Here is a 20221-nt window from a genome sequence, read left to right as displayed (position 1 = left end):
GCCACAATTTTCTGCCATTATAGTTATGTAGGTCCTTTCATGTTGAGTCTGTTTCAAAATAATTTGAAACTTTTCAAGATAGTTCAAAGCTGTACTCAGATTGAGAAATTGGGAGCCTAATGGGCTGTGCGGTAGAAATCCAAAGATTTAAGCCTCTTAAACTTGAAAGAAAGCACAGCCAGCTTTCTTTTTTGTTGATTAATTAAAATATGTAGGCTCTTTTATATTTATGAATTAGAAAAGCCAAAGGTTATTCAGGGAGAAAAATTGCAGGGAGAAATTCCAGGGTTGAAGTTGTACAAATGCCAGATAATACAATCTTTTAATATTTTTTAAAGAAAAAATAATGTTAAATGTTTGCTTAGTTTGATAATATAGAAACAGAAGTGTAAGAACTAGAAGTTAAAATATCAGTCATAATTACATGATTCATAACTATTAGTATTTTGATGTGCTTCCTTCCAGTTGCTTTATTTCTATATTTTGAAATATATAGGAAACCATATTATTACAAGTAAAACCCATACTACAATTTTAGTTCCTTGACTTATGTTGGTCAAGACTTCCAATATTATGTGGAAACCTTTTGTTCTTAGTGAGTAACTTTCTCCCTTGAAAGAAATGCTTCTACATTTTCTTTACTCTGGATATTATTTTCTCTGTGTGTTTTGGAAGGTGACTTTTATCATATGAAGAGTCACTTTCCATTCCTAGTTTCCTAACAACTTTCTATCATAAAAGACACTAAACTTTATTATTTCTCTCTGTACCTTTTGAGATGATAAAATGGGTTTTCTCATTTAAACCACAATGTGATGAAATTACAAAGCTGTGTTTTCAGTCCTGCTGAATGTTATCATTTCTTTAGCTATGCTCTTTTGTTTATTTTATTTTTCAGTAAAAAAAAAAAATAGTTTTATTTTCTATTTTTTGTTGCTTAGTCTTATAAGGCTACTGTATTAGTCATAAAAAAAAAACAGAGCCAATCAAGACTTTATCAGCACTGTGGACTACCTCCATTGCTTATTCTCCATGTCACTGGTTTCTGCCGTGGGTATTTTGTTGCAGGAATGAGGCGAGGAGTTGGGGGCTGGCAGCCATGGAGAGAGGGGGCTCTCTCTCCCTTCACCTCTCCTCCCCTAACCCAGGACTGTCCATCTTTTTTTATGTGACAGCAAGTAGAATGAGGACTTGAGTCGTAAGGAGGATGCAGCTTGACGGGAGATGGAGAAGGTATACCAGGGAGGAGTGCAGTGTGGAAGGACAGGCCATCTCAAGCCACCCCTGCAGGGCGAAGGGAAGTTACGGTCTAAGACCAGTAAATGGCAAAAGGCGCAGTGAGCTCGGGGGCTGTCTTTGTTTCCTCTCTGGTCACAGGCTACCGGAGAGGCAACATTGGAAGGTTTCTCAGGAGGAACACATAATTGAATGGATAATTCAATGTCTGTCACTAAGAAACCAGTGTATTATCATCAGTAGATGATTCATTCTAGCAAATTGTGCGGATGTTTCTGACGAGGAGGGCCTGTGCCTTGATGGGACATTAAGCCTAGACCGATCTGAGTGATGAAAAATAACTGTGTCTTATACGTATTTTAAAAATTACCTTTAGGTTGCTCCGAGAGTAATTTAATGTGGCTGTCCTAGCAACAGTAGAACTGTCTACCCTGAAAAGCTAACTTTGGTAATTCCTCTGTGCCTGGGCAATCGTTTTGGGTTGATTCGGACATGCCAACGGGACTGCCCTTGACAACCGTTTACTTCTTCTGTTTGCGGTGTTTGCTTTTGTTCTGTTGTGAGGCTGAGGATATGGCTTAAACGTGCTCCGCACTACTGTGCACACCTGCGATGCCAAGAGTTTGGAAAGTGTCTAAGCAGTTTTCAGTCCATTAAACCCAGAAGAATACGTTCTTACCTGGTAGGTTCTGCATTTTTATTTGTCATTAGGACTAGTCAAGATTGGGAAGAAAATGAAGTAAATGGGCCCAGCCGATGTGGCTCAGTGGATTTAGTGTCATCCCAGGGACTGAGAGGTCCTGGTTCGATACCTGGTCAGGGCACATGCCCGGGTCGCAGGCTCGATCCCCAGTGGGGGGTGTACAGGAGGCAGCCCATCAATGTTTCTCTCTCACATCAATGTTTCTATCGCTCTCTAAAAAAAAAAAAAAAAAAAAAAAAAATCAATAAAAATATATTGTTTAAGAAAAAAAGTAAATGGGATTTTCTTCAGTGGATGAAGAGATACAGTGTTGTCAGATACATCTTGGGCTGAGACGGAGAAGGCTGGGGAAATACATTGGAAAAGTGCCGGAGATGAGATAGTGGCTCAAATCCATAGATTAACTTAAATGGTTCACCTAAGTACAGCCAGAAAAATCTTTCAGCTGAGGAACAGAGGCTCAGGTAACAGGCCAAAGGGATTTTAGTGAATTCTCACGGTATTGGCCTCTGCTTTCTTGCTGTCCCACTGATGGGTACACTTGTATGTACAGGACGCAGCTGAATGCTTTAACATTCAGTAAATTCTTTACTTATCAGTTTTTATTCTATTTTCTGTCCCCTATTCTGTCTCTTGTGCTCCTTTTCTCTTTGTATTTATAGAAAATCAGGTTTCTATTGTTCAAATTAACACAAGTGCAAAAATATCTCAAAACATCAGATATATACAAATATTTAGCAACCAAATAAGTGGAAGTTGACTTCACAATAATAATAAGGTTTCTTCCCCTTTCATAGAGACGAGACATATGGAAACAAGCTGACAGTATATGTTTTTCTTTTTTTAAAAAAAGAGTAAATCTTTTAAATTTGAGGCTAGAGTTAGTATTTGACCCTCTTTTAAAGTTTACTTCATTATAAATTAATTGACACTCAAAATGCATTGGAATACAACCTTATTGGAAACTATATAGCAGTACCTACTAAAGTTAAGTGTCCATATAAACTCATGGCATAGCAAGTCTACTCATTGTATGTACCCAAGAGAATATGTGTCTACCAAGAGATACATACCAGAAAGTTCATATCATTAATAGCCCCAAAACTAGAAACAACCAAATGTTTACCAGCAGAAGAGTAGATAAATCCATTTTGCTATATATTACTCAAAAATAATCATGAGCCAAAGATGTAAGACACAAGAGTACTTATTGTATGCTTTATTTTATGTGAAGTTCAAATTCAAGCAAATTGAATCCATGGTGGTCACAGTCAGACCAGTGGTTACCAACTGGTTGGTGGGAGGAGTGTACGTAGATTGGAAAGAAGCACATGGAAACCTCTAGGTTGCTGTAAATTTTCCACAGCTTGATCTGGATGGAGGTTCCCATATGTGTCAAAACATATTCATCAAACTGTATAATATAATGTGTGTACTCTATATGTTATAACCAAACATACATTGTATGATTTTCATTGATTCCCCAAAAAGGTTAATGATACTATATATTACTAAGGCAAGGAAGTTATACTGATTTGTTGCTCTCAACAACAGACTATTTTAATATTGCATTGATTTTCCATAGAAGTAGGTTTTAGATAAAAAGGAAAAGCCTGCCCAAGTTTTTTAACCAAGGATGGGCTACATATTTAAATATGAACATACTTAATATATGATGTAGAGTACATATTGACTATAATATATATTTACCTTTAAATATGCACTTGACCCTTGAACAACACAGGGGTTAGGGGTGCTGATCCCCACATGGTCAAATATCCATGTATAACTTTTGACTTTCCTAAAACTTAACTTTTCATAGCCTACTGTTGACTGGAAGCCATCCTAATAACATTAATAATCAATTGACACATTTTTTTATATGTTATATGTATTATATAATGTATTCTTAAAATAAAGTAAGCCCTAGAAAATAAAATGTTATTAATAAAACCATAAGGAAAATACATTTATAGTACTGTATGCATTTATGATACAATAAATTTACATCTTCTGTTTACAAGATCTCTCAGTCCCTACATCAATATTACCTTATATGATACAGAACACTATAGACGTTATTACTAACACCATCATAAAGTGAAAAAAGAAATCCGTATAATGGCTCATGCATTGATAACACAGAAGAGTAATTTGATTGTTTTATGGTTGCCTGGTTAATTGATACAATTACTTCACACTAGTAAGAAAATCCTTCAAAACATTTTTCTAATATATTCATTTAAAAAACGTGCACACGTTGGTTGGGTGTCATCCCATGCACCAAAAGGTTGCTGGTTTGATTCCCCGTCAGGGCACATGCTCGGGTTGTGAGCTCAAGTGCAAAAATAACTTGCCCCCAGTAGGGGGCATGAAGGAGGCAGTTGATCAAGGAGAACATGAATATGTCTCTGTCTCTCCCTCTCCCTTCTTCTCTCTCTCTAAAAATTTAGTAAAAGCATATTTTATTTTATTTTATTATTATTTTTTTTTAATCCTCACCCGAGGACATTTTTCCATTTTTTGTTCAGGTAGAGTGGGAGGGAGAGAGAGGAACAGAGAGAGAGAGAGAGAGAGAGAAACATCGATGTGAAAGGAACACATCGAGTGGCTGCCACCCGCACGACTGACCAGAGCCGGGGACAAACTGCAACCGAGGTACATGCCCTTAGTGGGAACCGAACCTGGGTCTCTCAGGACCGCAGGCCGATGCTTTTAACCGCTGAGCCAAACGGGCCAGGGCGTAAAAGCATATTTTTTTAAAAAAGGGCATGTAAGTGGACATGTGCATTTCATATCTGTGTTGTTCAAGGGTCAACTGTAGATTAGAAGCTGTCTTAAACCATGTGCTTTATCTCCTTTATGTTCTTTTTTGTTGTACGTACATTTGCTTATTTAATAGGAATAGATTATGAAAAGAACAACTTTTGTATTAAACTAACATAATTAAATTAGGGCTGAAAAATACATAAAAGTGAAAAGTAGTTGTCCATGAGAAGTTACGGTTAAGCTCATCAAAAGTTTAGAAATTTTAGTTTATGTGTATTAATGATTTATCCAAGGTTTCCTGTTTTACTCCTGGCTGATGACGTTCCATGTTTGTCAAAGGTCTTTTGCTTCTATTTAGTGGACTTGGGGTTTCTAGCTTTCCTGAGTAACTCTTACCACATTTTTGAGTTAACTCGTGTTTTCCTGCCCAAACGTTGCGGACCGCGCACTAGTTAACTTGGGTTTGCACTTACATTAGCTATTTCAGTTTTTGAGACTCGGTAATATAGGATTATTGTATTTGTGACTCTTCGCCCTGAGGGTCAAAGTGCAAAAAACAGCACACCGTTCTATATTCTTGAAGTCGCTAGGGAACGAATATCTACCAATTCAAATGAGTGCAGCTCAGAACCTAGCGTGCAGTTTGCCCCAAATCGTGCGGTCCCTGGCGTACGTCTTAGAGATTTCTATGCGGCACGCGATGTGTTAAGAACTAACTCCTTGCTTCCTTTTGACTCTTGTTTTTACAGGCCGCCCTGCAAGTGGGGGGCCACGGGGAAAGGCTGCACCAGTGTCGGGAGGTCATGCTGCTGACCTACAAATCCATCCCCATGCAAGTGGATGGGGAGCCCTGTCGGCTGGCCCCAGCTATGATTCGGATCTCCTTGAGGAATCAGGCCAACATGGTGCAGAAGAGCAAGAGGAGGACGTCCATGCCTTTGCTCAATGAGTGAGTCCTTCCCTTGCCTACCTTGTGAACACGAAGAGCGTGGAGAGCAGAGCGCGGAGCATGTGCATGTTCGGGGCCTCACTGTGTTGAGAAAGGAACAAAAGTCCAGGACAATGAGCAGCTCTTTAGTGTCTCTCACATTTTTCCTTCACGTTGATTGTTCAGTGACCACATCCTTCTTTTAGAAATCGTTACGGTATGATATGCTAGATCGATGACGCTTCTTCTCTGACCACCTGAGTAGACATTTACTGGGACCAGTGGAAAATCATTAAGAGTGAGTCAAAGGCCATAAAATGCATCCAGATAAATGTGCTCTTTTCTATTTTGTTCTAGGAAGTCAGGCTGTCTGCCTGCTTTTTACCAGGGTCACTTGGAGGGTGTTTGTTTCTCCAACAGCTGGAGGTGGGCAAAGCTGGATTTTGGCTCAGCTGTCTCCATGAGGCAGCCCCTCTGCCTGTTGGTGAACCATCCTTTTCCTGATGGGGTCCTGTATACTCTGATGCTTAGCTCAGTTCGCCTTTCTGGGTGTCATTCTAGATTTAACCTGACCCACGACGCAATGCTTAAACAAAGTACACCTCCGCGTTGGCCCTTTCCTTCTTAGGTGTTTGGATAAACTATTTGAGATAAGGTGATACTGACTAGATATTCATTTTTTTTTAGCATTCCTTAATCTAATTTTTTATTGAAATGTCTATTTGGGGTTGGCGAAGGAGATGGGAAAAGGTGGGGATTTGGAACATTTTTTGAGAATCGTCTATATATCGTGCCCTTATGCCTAATGTTACTCGAGGTAAGGCCGTTTCAGGGCTCACCCTTGAATCATTCTTCTGTCACAGTGAGGGACCCTCCCAGGTGCTCCTCCTGTTTGTGGCCTGTGATGCATGTTACCTGTTTGTCCTGAATGGCTGGCTTCCTCTAGTGCCTGTGAAGCAAGGACATGCTTTGCCATGTATTTATCGAGTCCATATGTCAACCTACAGAAGTGCCTAGAATAAACCCATGACACGGGTACCATAGCCCACTGCTAGACCACCTCTCTTTCTGAGACGGTGTTTGTTGCGGAACAGAATTAGACAGGGCTCTTCCAGTGTTTTCAGTTTTGCTGTCTGCTGCTACGTCTGAAGCTGGGGTGAGAAATCCCCCCTCCTCTGCTTCCTCCTTTCCCAGAGTCACACGGGCCTCCCCAGCACTTGTCTTAGATCTCTATCCAGGGGACTTGTCCAGCTACGTCTGTTGTTTCGCTTACGTTTTGCACCTAGTGAAACTCCTAGCATATTCCTGATGCCTGACATTCTATTCGGCAGACTATACACTTGCTGAGTTTATATGTTAAAAAGTAGGATGTCAGCAACAATAAACGGTTGACTGTATTCTCTCTAGGACCTTCGAGTTAAGCCATGAACCGGTGATTTGGGCGAAGTCTCTGAACTAGTAGTGAAAAGCTATCTCCCAGCCAGCACGGTGGCTCAGAGGGTTTGGTCGCTGGCAGATAGTTTAAGAAGCTCTAATACCGCTAAAAGTTCTTGGTATTGATAGGCAAAGAATTCCCCTTCTCGTGTCTGGGACTTCTCTATTGAATAATCTTATCGGACATGGAATGGTTTTCAAGTATTTCGTTTTAGGCACCTCTTGCCTTTGAGAAAGAATTTGCATTTGCTTAGTAATTGTTTTGTTAGGGATCTCCGCAGGCTTTCTTCACGTATGAAACACATTTGAAGAGTTGTTTTGTTGTGTTTATGGACCCATGACACACAATGACACGCTGTGACTTCATAGCCGCCTCAACGCAGAAATAGTTACCTTCCACCAGGGGGCAGTGGTGGCTCCACTAAAGCAGCCTTGGTCTCAGGAAAGACCTACGCAAAATGGCAAGAATAGCAGGCTTTTAATTTTTAAACATAACACATATAAATATTTTTTTAAATAACAAAGATCTTTATTACTACTTTTGATGAAAATTATTCAACAGTATATTTTTAGAAAACCAGTATAGGTAGCACGTTTTCAAAGGAAGACAAAACACCCAGTTACCGTATGATACTGGTTCACTCGGCCTTAATTGCTCTTACCCACTGGTCTTATTCACCCTCTGAGATTAGATTGCTTTTTTCTATTTCGCTTGAAATCCTCGTTTTGAAATCTATTTCCACTGGATTTCTAAGTGGAGTTTTCAGTGTAAGGGCAGCCGGGCCAATTAAGACCCCTTTTAAAGGTTTCTTCCATCTTTCGAGTTGGCTGATATTTTCTCTCCCTTCGGCCACGGTCGTACAAATTCACTATCGCGAGCCAAGTCGAAAAGAGATCATGGAAAGATATTTCATTTCCTTCCTTCATTTTTTCCATCCTTCTATCCCATTCCCTCCCCCCCTTTTTTTTTTGCTTAGACTGTGTTTCTTCTGTTTTGTTTGCCTGTCTTCTATCAGATGGAAGAGAACTGGTTTAAACTGTCTTCAGAATTTTAGTTAAAAAAAAACCTCTGTGTGTCAGGGGAAGGGAGTTTCTCAGTCAGAAGAGGGTCGAGTTTCAATTCATCTTAAGGAAGTAGCCTCCGCTCACGTAGCTTATTAACTGAATATTCGAGGTGGAGGTGTTGTTGTTTCCTAAACAACTGGCTCCCCTTTTGCTTGGATGCTGGTGCTCCTCAAGGATTTGCCCTTTCTCTGGGCGGTCTCATCAGCACCCCCGGTTTCATCCTGAGTGATAGGCTAATGAGTCTCAGATCTGTGTCTCCAGCACGGGTTTCTTCTAAAAACAGAAGACGCATCCTTAAATATCTTCGTTGACATTTTTTCCTGGATGTCTGATGACAGCCTCAGACTACATGGACTACGAATGGGTTCATTAAGTCTGGTCCTTTTCCTTCTTCTCCGCGTCACCCAGGGAGGCTTTGTCATTCACACGTGTAAGACAGGAACCGCCATCCACTCGTTCACATGTCCCTGGCCCGTCCTCTCAGCCACCTTCACTTTCACACCTCTGGGGCCTCCTTTGAACTCCCTGCTAGTTCCCACGCCTTTAGCTCTCACACCACCGGTCAGTGGCACTGCTAAAATGTGCTCATAGTGCATTTCCTTATGGCCACTGTTGGTACCCTTCGCAAGGTGTCGTCTCCAACAGACTAGTTAGAATGACCTTTCTAAAGATGTAAAGCCCATTTCCTCGTAGACTTTTTTGACCATTGCCTTCCTCATCATCTTGCTGTCTGGTGGATCATCGTAGTTTTGCAGTTCTGTTGTTCTCCTCGCCTCCTTTTATCTGCTAGCTCTCCCTCAAATCCAGGACTCCCCTGAAACAGCACTTTTCCTAAGAACACTTTTCTATCTACTTCCAGACATTAAATGCATCACTCAGTGCTCCTGCAGTGTTCTTGCGTACATCATTTGTCCAAAATAGTGTAATCATTGGTTTACTGGCCTCTCTTCCCTGCTCTGTGGGGAGACCCTGGGGTTTTCCTTTTAGGGTTCCCAGTACCTGTCAGTGTGCTTGAGACTCATGGTTACATGTTAAATAAGTAGCTCACACGTGGATCAGATCTGTTATATTTCTCCAAAATTATTTCTAAAAGAACAAATCTAAGACCTCATGAATGTGAAAACAATGTAGGAAATGTCTTGATGGTATTTTATGAAAATAGTTGGAAAAAGTTCAAGATCCGGTTCACGTAGATTCCTGGAGGCAGCCCCGTGAGAAAGAGTTAAATAGAAGCCTTCCTGATACCACTAGAGTATCATTTATGCAAAAAGAAAAAAAAATAATGAAAATATTTCTCGGTTTATAATTTCCATTTGTTATCACTATACTCAAACTAAGAGGCTAGGCCTGTTGGTGTTCAGTACCCTCCCTCCATGGGTACAGGAGTGCATCTCATTTTATTGTGGCTGTGAATCCTACTACAAATATAAACTCTAGCAAATAGCTTCCCACAAAAATGTAATAGAGGAGATTTATCTAAGTTCATATTCATGTACCAGCAATGTGGCAGCCAGGTAAATGTGATTCCGCTCCCTGTTTGAAAGGCACTTTTGAAGAAGATCAGACATTAAACATTATTCGGTGTTTAGGGAGGTGTTAAGCCAGCGGTGACCCAGAGTTCACGGGTAATAAAGATTACATTAGGGGTGATTGCATTGTCCAAGGGCAAGATTTCTAGTTGTCAACTTGGACCTGGGCAGCCAAAGTCCACCAAGCTGGCCGCCGAGAATATTATTGGTTATAACAGATAGTCCTTTGGCAATAAGGAGTTACTGCGTGGGGGAGTTCACACGGGAATTTATACTCCCAGCAGAAAAGGTGGATCCGGGGAGCTATGTGTATTGCGATTCTAGGGAAACTGTTCACATCATCTGAGAGCATAATTAGGTGAAAGTGACAGGAAATTGGGGGTGTAGTTCCTCAAATTCTGTGTGGTGTCTATTCTAATAACCACTCAAGACTTTCCCTTTGATCTGAGAAGGGACAAAAGGGAGACATCGTCTATGGTTTCGGTCTTTTACCAAGAGTACGAGTGGAATTACGGCTTCACTCTGGTGAATTTAGGCTTTTGGGGTATCACCTGTGGAGTTCTTCCAAAGCCTTTGGTATTTTGATGAAAGAAGTTAAAGACTTAGTTGAGTCACTCTTTTCAAGGTGGTGGTCTTTTGACACAAATACTCCTGCAAAGCCCTGGAATCATGAGGACTATGTTAAGAGATGAAATATACCTTGAGTCTCTGCAGAGAGGAGTTGACTGTGCCAACCTACCCCTTGTATGTGTGTGTGTGTGCGTGCGTGCGTGCGCGCGTGTGTGTGTGGTGCTCCCTGTCCTTGGATGTCCTGAATGACCTAGAGCACGAGAGGACCATGCTAGTCCCTCAAGCCCTGCATCCCTGCCCAGCCTCAGTGCTGTCTGCATCCTCCCTGCGCCCTGCGCCCTGCCCGACCTCCAGTCTGTGGTCTGCCTGGAGTCGGCCGCTGCCACGGGTCCTGTTGGCTTCATCGCTGTCACCGGCTTTTTGGACTATTTCCGTGGCTGGCTTGATTTTCCTTTGCGATCACTGTTTGCTGATGCGCTTGTTTAATTTCTGTTTAAATCGTGTGTGTCTCTCTTTCTCTCTCCTGGCTTGTTCCCTGTCTGTCCACGCTGTGTGCTGACTGTCTTCGCTGCTCATTCCCTGCTGCCTGTAGTCTCCATCAGGTGCAAGCCACGGACCTGCGGAGAGTGTCTGCCCCCCCTGGCTCCTTCACCATGTGAGTACAAAGCGGGTCAGTTTTTACACGTTGTCTCTCGCCCCTCTCCTCCTCAGGGTTAGACCACCTGCGTCCTTTCCCGTCACAGGTCCGCTTCTCAGATGAAGAGCCGCCTAACCGTAATTGCCTCCTCTGCCCCTTCTCCGCTTTGGGATGGAGCTTGAAGTGCGCTGTGTTCCTTGGTCCCATCCTTCTATGAGTTCACCGTTTAATGTCTCTGGTTAGATACTTTAGGGCCCCTCATTGCATAGGGTTGTGTAAAATTCCATATGAAGCATGGGTTTCTATGGAAAATCGGGAATGCCCTTAGACCAGTCCTCGGATCTAATTATCCATGGCTCAGGGCGGACGTTGAAGTGCCTGCCGACCTGGATGTGTGGGCAGACACCTAAAATGATCTATGGAGCTCTGAGTACACGTACCTGCATCAGTGCATTTTCCTGGGTTGAGGACCCCTAGTTGGAATAAAGGAGCGATGACCTCAAACCTTCACTGAGTTAGCAAAACACATTTCATGCGCAATAATTTGTACTGCACACACTCTATGCTTTCATTTTTTTTTTTTTTTCTGGTGAAAACAGACAAAAAGAAAATATGTTTTTTAGCACTCCACTTTGGGACCCTATGTTTATGCCTCTGTCTCGCTCTTCTCTCTTCTCTCTGTCTTCCATGTACTTAGAAGCTTTTGTTATGTTTCAGGTCTGTTACAGGTGTTTTACATACGATAGCTAATGGACTTCCCCAACAACTGTGTATCATATGTAGTATCATTATCATCTTGTGATACATGAGAAAACATGATGCACAGAGAGGTTAAGTAACTTGCCTAAGGTCACACAGCTAATGAATGGCAGACTGGGATGCAAACTCAGGCAGTCTGACTTCAGAGTTCATGCTCGTAACAATTTATAATGTGCTGCCTGTCTTCTAGCAAGATCCTTTCTGTTTCCCAGGGCCTGGTTGAGTGACGGCCTTTTGAAAGAAGTCTTCCTTGATTTCTGCTGTCAGAATTGGCTACATCCTCACTGGAGTTCACAGTTGATGTGCTTAGAGTTCTCAAGGTTTAGCAAATTGGTATTAATTACGTGAGCTCTATATCTCGGTGTATCCCACACTAGACATAGGCTACTTGAGATCATTGACTATCTTCTTATGAAACTTTGTGCTCCCTGCTCTGATCACAGATCTTGACGCAGAGTATTCTGAAACTGATCATGATTGCTGGTTCGTTGGTAGGATGAATGAATGAAAGAATATAGGTCTAAATAGAACTGTACAATTTCTAACATCTAGGGATATGCCAACGTGTTGTAATCTTACTTTCAACCCTAGTCTTAAAGGTACACATTTATTTATTAAATATTTCCTTTCAAAATACTTATTTTGCACTGGTTCTTCATCAGAGACTGTTCTGTGCTTGGTACCTAGGGGTAAGCACAACACAGTGTTCCCTTCATGGACCCTAACACCGAGTGATTGAAGAATCAAATAGAAGGTAACATTTAATTTCCAGTTTAATGGAGGTTATTGCTGAGGTGTGTTCTGTGTTCTGCAGGAAGACTGTTCAGTGGCCTTGAGTCCAAGCAATGGCTCTCAGTGAGCATCACTTCCAGTAGCTCTGTTTATAGAGTTCAGAGTATTGAGAGTACCAACAATAGAAGGGCATGTGGCATTTGCCATATTTCTATCACTATTTAAGTATTTACTGGGTTTAAGTTTTAGTTGTATATAAATTAAATGAGATGCTTTTATTCTGATTTCAGATGTGTCTGCTATAGTGAGGTACATTGTCCTGTTTGTTGTGAAAGAGTGTAACAGGCAGGACATCCTCCATGTGGCTACTTTAAATCTAAAACATTGATCTAAAATATTTTATATTTACCTACTTAATATTAAATAGTACGCCTTATAGGTTCACATTTATACCGTGTATCTGATGAAATATTCATGTAATAAAAATTTATTAAGTTTGAGTATAATTTTTAAAATTGGATAACAAAACACTGTCAAACAGAGGGAGGGACACGGAGGAAAATCTAAGCACCACAGTGAGTACTGTCTTTATACATTATGGCGACAATAGCAGCTCTGATCCACTCTCCCTATGCTATTTGCTATTTGCAGCAATGTTCAAAAATCACATTAATGTTGCTTTGGTCCTCACGGAAGTCCAGGACTCCAGTCTGTATCTAATACTTAACCCGTTGCAACTGGCTTTTTAAACTGACTACCGTGTATTCAGGATTTATCAACATTGTGGCATAGATCAGTCATTTTTTTTCCTTTCTACTGCTCCGTAGCATTTCATTGTATGGAAGTTTCCGTTTGCTTCCCGTTTACACATTGAAGGACACCTGGATCTGCGTTATGGCCAGTGTTGGGAAATGATGCATAGACCTGCCATGATTGTTGATGAAAAGGTTTTGTGTAAACATAAGTTTTCATTTTCTAGGTTAAGCACCTAGAAATGGGATTCCTGGGTCCTATGGTAAGTGTGTGTTTCCCTTCCTAAGAAACTGCCCGTTTTCCAGAGTGGTTGTCCCATTTCGCATTCCCGCCAGCAAACATACCGAGAATTCCCGTTTCCCCACCCATATCCCTGTTAACGCGCCACGTTTTCGACATTAAAAAATTTTCATCATTTGATCATTCTAATATGAGTGTCTTTTCATTTGATGACTTGTGTTCTGTTTTAACTCTTTGATGAAGCATCTGTTCAAGTCTTTTGCCAATTTGCGGGGGGTGGGTGTTGTTTGTTTTCTTCCTGTTGAGTTTTGAAAATTTATCATATACAGGGGTTGGCAAAAGTAGGTTTACAGTTGTGAGTACACAAAACAGAGTTTATTTTTATATTATTGTTTATTAATTATTGTAGTATTTTTCCATACTGGAGGCCTATTTTTGCCCCACCCTGTATTGTGGATCCAAGTACTTTTTGTAAGGTATGTGCTTTGTGAATATTTTTCTCTCAGTATATATCTTGTCTTTCCATTCTCTTAACAGAATCTTTTGTAGAGCAAAAATTTTAACTTTTAACACAGTTCAAATTATCATTATTATTATTTTTTTTGGTATAGAGCTATGTTTTGGTGTTACAGTCAAGAATTCTTTGTTTAATCCCAGGTCATGAATATTTTCTCCTTTTTTTCCTTTGGGAAGTTCTATAGTTTTACATTTTGCATTTAGGTCTATGATTTTTTTTTGAGTTAATTTTTGTACAAGATATGAGGTTTAAGTTGAGGTTAAGTGTGCTTTTTAAATTATTATTCGTTTTGCATTTATATGTTTAGTGGTCCAAGCACCATTTGTTGAAAAGACTGTCTTTTTCCATTGAATTGCCTTTACATTTTTATAAAAAATTAATTGGCAATAGATAGATAGAAATGGATATATAAGAATAGGGATATATTTGGATATATATTAATTTCTGGACTCTATTCTGTCCTGTTGCCCTACATATTTGTGCCTTTGTCAATGCATGTTATTTTGAATTAATGTACCTTTAAAATAAATCTTTAAATATAATTGTGTTTTCCCAATTTTATTCTTTATTTTCAAAATTATCTTGGCTCTTCAAGTTTTTTTTTTTTGGCTTTGGCTTTCCATATAAATTTTAGAACCAGCTTGCTTGTATCTCCAAAAACCCTTCTAGGACTTTTACTGGGTTTTCATTGAATTTGTAGATTGATTTGGGGACTAGATATCTTTACTACTGAGACTTCTAATCCATGAATACTGTATGTCTCTCCATTTGTTTTTGTTTTTTATGTCATTGTTTTGTAGTTTCAATATGTGGATCTTGTACATATTTTATTAGTTTTGTACCTAAGTATTTCATTTTTGGGGGAGGCTGTTTTGAATGCTAGTTTTTATGATGTTGGTTTCCAATTGTTCATTGCTAGTATATAGAACATAGAAATTCAATGAGTTCTTATGTGTTCACCTTGTATCCTGTGGCCTTACTCAACTTACCTTTTAGTTCTAGGAGTTTGGTAGCATCCTCAGACTTTTATATAGAGTCACACTTGTTGTCTGTGAATAGAAATACTTTTATTTATTTCTTTTGCTTTATTGCATTGGCTAGGATTTCTAATGAGATGTTGAGTAAGGTAGTGAGAGTGAACATTCTTGCTTTGCTTGTGATATTAGGGGGAAGTCATTCCATCTTTCACCATTAAGTACGCTTGTTATTTGTAGATTTTTTGTTGAAGTACTTTTGTCAGGATATTTGGAAAAGATTAGGAAGAATTGGAGTTATTAATTTTTAAATGTTTGTCAGAATTTGCAAGTGAAATCATCTGTGCCTCGAGATCTGTTTTTCTCTTTTTTAAAATCCAATTCCTTTAGGAGTTAAAAGGACTATACAGATAATCTATTTGATCATTGGTGAGTTTCAGTTTATTTGTAATTTTTTGAAGTTTTTGAGGAATTGATTAATTTCATCTCAGTTGTTGATTAGTGTGTATAGAATTATTGGTATGGTTTTCTTATCCCTTTAATATCTGTGGAGTCTGTAGTGATAGCCCCCTTTTGTTCCTGATACTTGTATCTATTTCTCCTTCCTTTTCTTCTTTGTCAATCAATTGTATTGGTAATTTTTTAAGAATCAGATTTTTATTTCATTGATTTTTTTTCAAGTGTCTGCAGTCTCTTGATATTTGCTCTTTATTTATTATTTCCTTCTTTCTGCTTGCTTTGGATGTATTTTGTTCTTCTTTTTTTAGTTACTTAAAGTAGAAGTTTATTATTTTGTTTTAATAGGCAATTGACTCAATTGAACTCAGACCACAAGTTCTAACTCATGTTTTGAGGTTGTGGCTACAGTGTGAGTTCTGCTTTCAGAGTCTTTGCAGTGCTATTCATATCTGTCTGGTGGGTGTACCTCCGCCATGCAGAATGAGATCTGGACGGAGGGTCTACTCTGGAGCTCAGTCCCCAATGCATGATGTTTAGGGTCAGATTCACACATTTGCAACCTAGAAATGAACCTAAGAATTTATGAACATCTTTATGAAGTTGTTTTCCTGAGCTCCTCCCTCTCTGTTTCATTCCTAGTAATTTCCTGTTTCCTGGGGGCTCCCCTTTTGGTCTTGAAGCCAGAAAACTAAGGATTTAGTTACTCTGCTTTGCTGCATTCTTCCTGCGACTAGGTTCATGTTGGGACCAGGCAGTACAGAGAGACAGAGAGAAAGAAGCAGTGCTGGTTTATCCTTTTCTCTTAGGATCACAGCTACCTTATTAGAAAGGAAGTCTTTATTTCCTTATATTTTAAGCACCTAAAGCCTTTGTCATTGCTGCTACCAGCATGGCAAAATTGCCTGAGTGCTGGCGTAGAGAAAACGGAGGGGGAAACAATAAAAAAAAGGGAAATTTTCCTGGATTTCTCTATGAGCATTCAGAGTTCCTTGCCTCAAGTAGCAGCCCAAGGGCTCTCCCAGAGTTTTCTCTGCCTGCACCCCGTGTCTGAGTCAGGCTTTGTGCTGCCCAGAGCCCACACCAGGGTTTTTGGAGGAAAAATGATGGCAGAGCTCACCATCAGTTTGGTGGTATTTGAAATTCTGGTCTTCTCTGGTCTGAAGCTATCATTTACTTCCCAGAGTTCTTTATGAACTTTATACAGGTTTTATTTTCTCATTCAGCAGATATTTATTGATATCTGTGTGCCAAGCACTTATCTACGCACACGGAATACAAAAATGTACGTGAAGAAACAAGACCAAAGAAATCCCTGCCCTGGTGCCTCTGAGCATTTTCTGCACGTCAGGTAGCAGTTTTAGCATTTTACGCACATTAACGCATTTAGCTTTTATCTTATTTTATTATTATTTTTTTATAGCTGCAGTCACTGGAGGAGAAAGAATGATGTGTGCTTACCCACCTTACCCAGAACCAGAACTTCTCTGCTCCCTTTTAAAGCAGAGGCGGACATAATGTGTCCCCTCTACCCACTGCTGTTACTCAGAGAATGCTCTAGCTGCCTTCAGCAACCAACACTGGTCACAGGGAGCATGCGATTTTCTGCAGCGGTTACGGTTTGGACATAAACAAGATGTTTCCCAGGCTAAACTGTGCGGATCTGGGGTAGGCAGAGCTAGACACAGATCCACGAGACACGTGTGAATTGTCCTATTTGACCACAGGCTTAGAATGATTCTCATTCAGCACTCTAAACTTGCTTTTGATAAATGGAGTCTCCTTGGTGAAGGATGAAAGTAAATTAATTTTTGTTCTAAGATGATGGGGAGTTGCAGTAACAGAAAGAGATATTTTTAATGTCCTTTTTTTAATGGTTCTGTTTTGGGTTGAGTTTAAGAATGTGCTTGTTGAGAAACTACCAAGACAGTGCCAAGAACCTTCCATCTTCATGACGGAAGAAAACATGTATTGGTCCTAGGCAGGTTAGCATTTGCCAGCTGGGCAGGCAGCAAGCCAGCAGGTCCTTGAAATGCTTTCTAAAAACCCTCTAATTCTGTTCTCCAGCTAGTCACCTGACAGGTTTTGTTTTAACATTTTCTTTTTAATAATTTTTTTTCTTTATTGATTTTAGAGAGAGGAAGGGAGAGAGAGAAACATCGATGAGAGAACATCAATGGGCCGCCTCCTGCATGCCCCCCCACAAGCCTGCAGAGACCCTCAGAATGAATAGCACTTCTGGGCCGGCTGGGCTTCCAGATGAGGGCTTCCTGTCTGGGGCAGAAGTCTGTCCAGGTTCTGATTTATGGATTCTAAGTTTGAGTCATAGTTCCTGGACCCAAAGATCAATTGTGAGGGTACCCGAGGGGCCCAAGCATTCAAAGGCTGTGAGTATATTTGTTGTTAATGCCTTTGTTATCATTATTATTGGATCTGTGGGTGATTATCTCTGAGTGGTAGGATTACAGATACGTTTTTATTGGTTTTCTGATCGATTTCAGTGAACATGCATTATTGCTCTAAAGGGAAAAAAGGCAAAAAATAAATTTTATATTTTTCTAAGAGCAGGGGAGAAAAATTAAATCCGTGACATTGAAAAACCGTCATTTGCTCAATCTCAGAGTCAGATCGCGAAGCCGCGGGTTAGCTTCCGGATTTCTGGAAAGCAAAGCTGTTGCTCTCCAAGTCTGTGAGCAGAGAAAACTGCTAAGCTTCACCCATTGTCGCTTGTCTTTCTTCATCCCTCTCCCGTGCTCTCTCTAAAATCAATAAAGAAAAGACAAAAATCTGCCCCAAAGGGATCGAAGGCATGAGGTAGGTGAGACTTGCCCTGGGACATGACGGGGTCATCCTTTAGCCGAGTACTGACCAGGGGGCCAGGCCCGGGACCGCTGTGGTTCATTCAGGGCCTCACCAGACTCTCAGCAGAACCCGAGCAGATTTGTTCCATGTAGCCGGAGAAGTGACGTGTCCCCGCCATTCTGCTCCACACCCGGAGTTCTGATCCGATTTAACACCCTAATAACAGTCTGTGGTGACCGTTGCTGTTATTCCCATTGTTCGATGAGAACACTGAGAATAAGAAAGGTGAGAAAACTCACCTAAGATCATGAAAGTCATAAAGGTTAAGTTTTACACACAGGGCCACCTGCTTTGAAGGTAGCATCGAAGACGCTGAACCCCACTCTCCGTACCTTTGGTCATTTTCCTGTGTGTGCGTTTTTGTTTTCATATGATTTATGTATTTTAGTCAAATCATGCTGTGGAAACGTTTCCCCTTTGTAAGAAAACGTGGAGATGGATAATAACTTACAATTCAGTTTTGAGTGTTTCAGCGGTGTAAATCTTTGGTGTGATAAGCTTGCAGTTCACTGTCATTGTAAGAAAAGTGTCGGAACGACAAATCCCAGTTTAAACTAAATTCTAGTCCCGCGCGAGCGCTTGAAGAGGCTTTTAGGTGGTCAGGGATGGTGTGGGTCTGCGGGGGAGGCTCACCGGGAGGGGTCGTGCGCACACCCACGGTGGATGCCACGTGGGGCCGCGTCTTCCCTGAGCGCAGGCGGGCACATTGCGAACCTGTGTGTGAGGTAAAGGCGAAATACACCTCGGACGCCCTCGACGTTTCCAATTGTATCTCTTTGCTTTTATTTATTTATTTATTTTTATCCTCACCCAAGGACATTTTTGTTGTTGTTGTTCAGGTAGAGTGGGAGGGAGAGAGAGAGAGAGAGAAACATCGATGTGAAAGGGACACATCGAGTGGCTGCCACCCGCACGACCAACCAGGGCCGGGGACAAACTGCAACCGAGGTACGTGCCCTTAGCGGGAACCGAACCCGGGTCTCTCAGGACTGCAGGCCGACGCTCTAACCACTGAGCCAAACCGGCCAGGGCGTCTTTGCTTTTAAAGTGTATTTTTAGGGGTGTATTATTCATGTCTGCGGAGGTGAAGAACCAGTCCTGTAAGTCAGCACTTCTCGAGTAGCAGAAGGTCACTTCAAGAGGGAAGTTCTGACTCCAGTGTTGCTGGCTGGAGGTGCAAGGCTTAGGACTTCGGTCATCCAGGCCACGTCAGGGAGGCGGGGTGGTTAGCAGGAAGCTTTGGGTGTAGGATATGCACAAGGGCTATTGGGCTGGACCCAAGAGGAAATCAAAATAAATTTTAAAAAATGAACATGTAAAAATCTGATCTTAGATGGAACAGTTAAATAAAGAGTACATTTTTTTTTTTTTTTTTTAAGATTGTTCTACACACCTTGTCTTTTAGAAGGAGGAGTTGGAATTTGGGTTTGCATATTCCGAACAGTGTTCTCAAGCCATCGGTTTTCCAAGCCAGGTTGGAATGTTAGAAAGTAAAAAATCAGATTCCTCTCACTCTTCTATTATCTTTTATAAAAAGGAGTCCTAGGACCAAATAAAGAAAGGATCCGTTCTCTTTAGTCGGCATCTGTATGAGTGTGCGAGGGCTGCCATAACAAATACCACAGACTAAGTAGCTTGAACAACAGAAATGTATCTCTTCACAGTTCTGGGAGCCAACGGTCTGAGGTCACGGTGTTGGCCGGTCGAGTTCTGCTGTGGCCTCTCTGTTTGGCTTGTTGATGGCCATCATCTTCCTGTGTCTTCACATTTTCTTCCCCCTGTGGCTGTGTTCCAGTCTCTTCTCATAAGGACACCAGTCAGACTGGATTAGGGTCCACCCATAAGACCTCATTCAACCTTAATTCCTCTTTAAAGACTTTATCTTCAAATATGGTCATATTTTGAGGTACCAGGGGTTAGGACAATGCATATGAACTTTTGGGGACACAACTCAGCTCATAATAGTGTTATATTAGATAAATTTGAATTTTAGGGTTCTTTTTTTTTTTCTCCCACCAACTATGTGAAGATTGAACTTTGTGTATATTACTTATGTG

At 40.8% G+C, this 20221-nt stretch overlaps 1 protein-coding gene across 1 annotated transcript in view; it reads left to right on the top strand.

The window, feature by feature from the left end:
• The window catches only part of DGKI (diacylglycerol kinase iota), a 423254-nt gene that overhangs the window by 274923 nt on the left and 128110 nt on the right, over positions 1-20221 (top strand). Inside the window, exon 20 of the mRNA XM_036246751.1 lies at positions 5458-5657. Within this exon, the coding sequence (XP_036102644.1) occupies positions 5458-5657 (200 nt within the window). The remainder of the gene's footprint in view (positions 1-5457; positions 5658-20221) is intronic.

This window comes from Molossus molossus, unplaced genomic scaffold (genome assembly GCF_014108415.1).
Source record: "Molossus molossus isolate mMolMol1 unplaced genomic scaffold, mMolMol1.p scaffold_m16_p_7, whole genome shotgun sequence".
In the NCBI taxonomy this organism is placed as follows: Eukaryota; Metazoa; Chordata; class Mammalia; order Chiroptera; family Molossidae; genus Molossus; species Molossus molossus.
The sequence above is the reverse complement of the archived record's forward strand: the minus strand, read 5'-3'. Positions and strand labels throughout refer to the sequence as shown.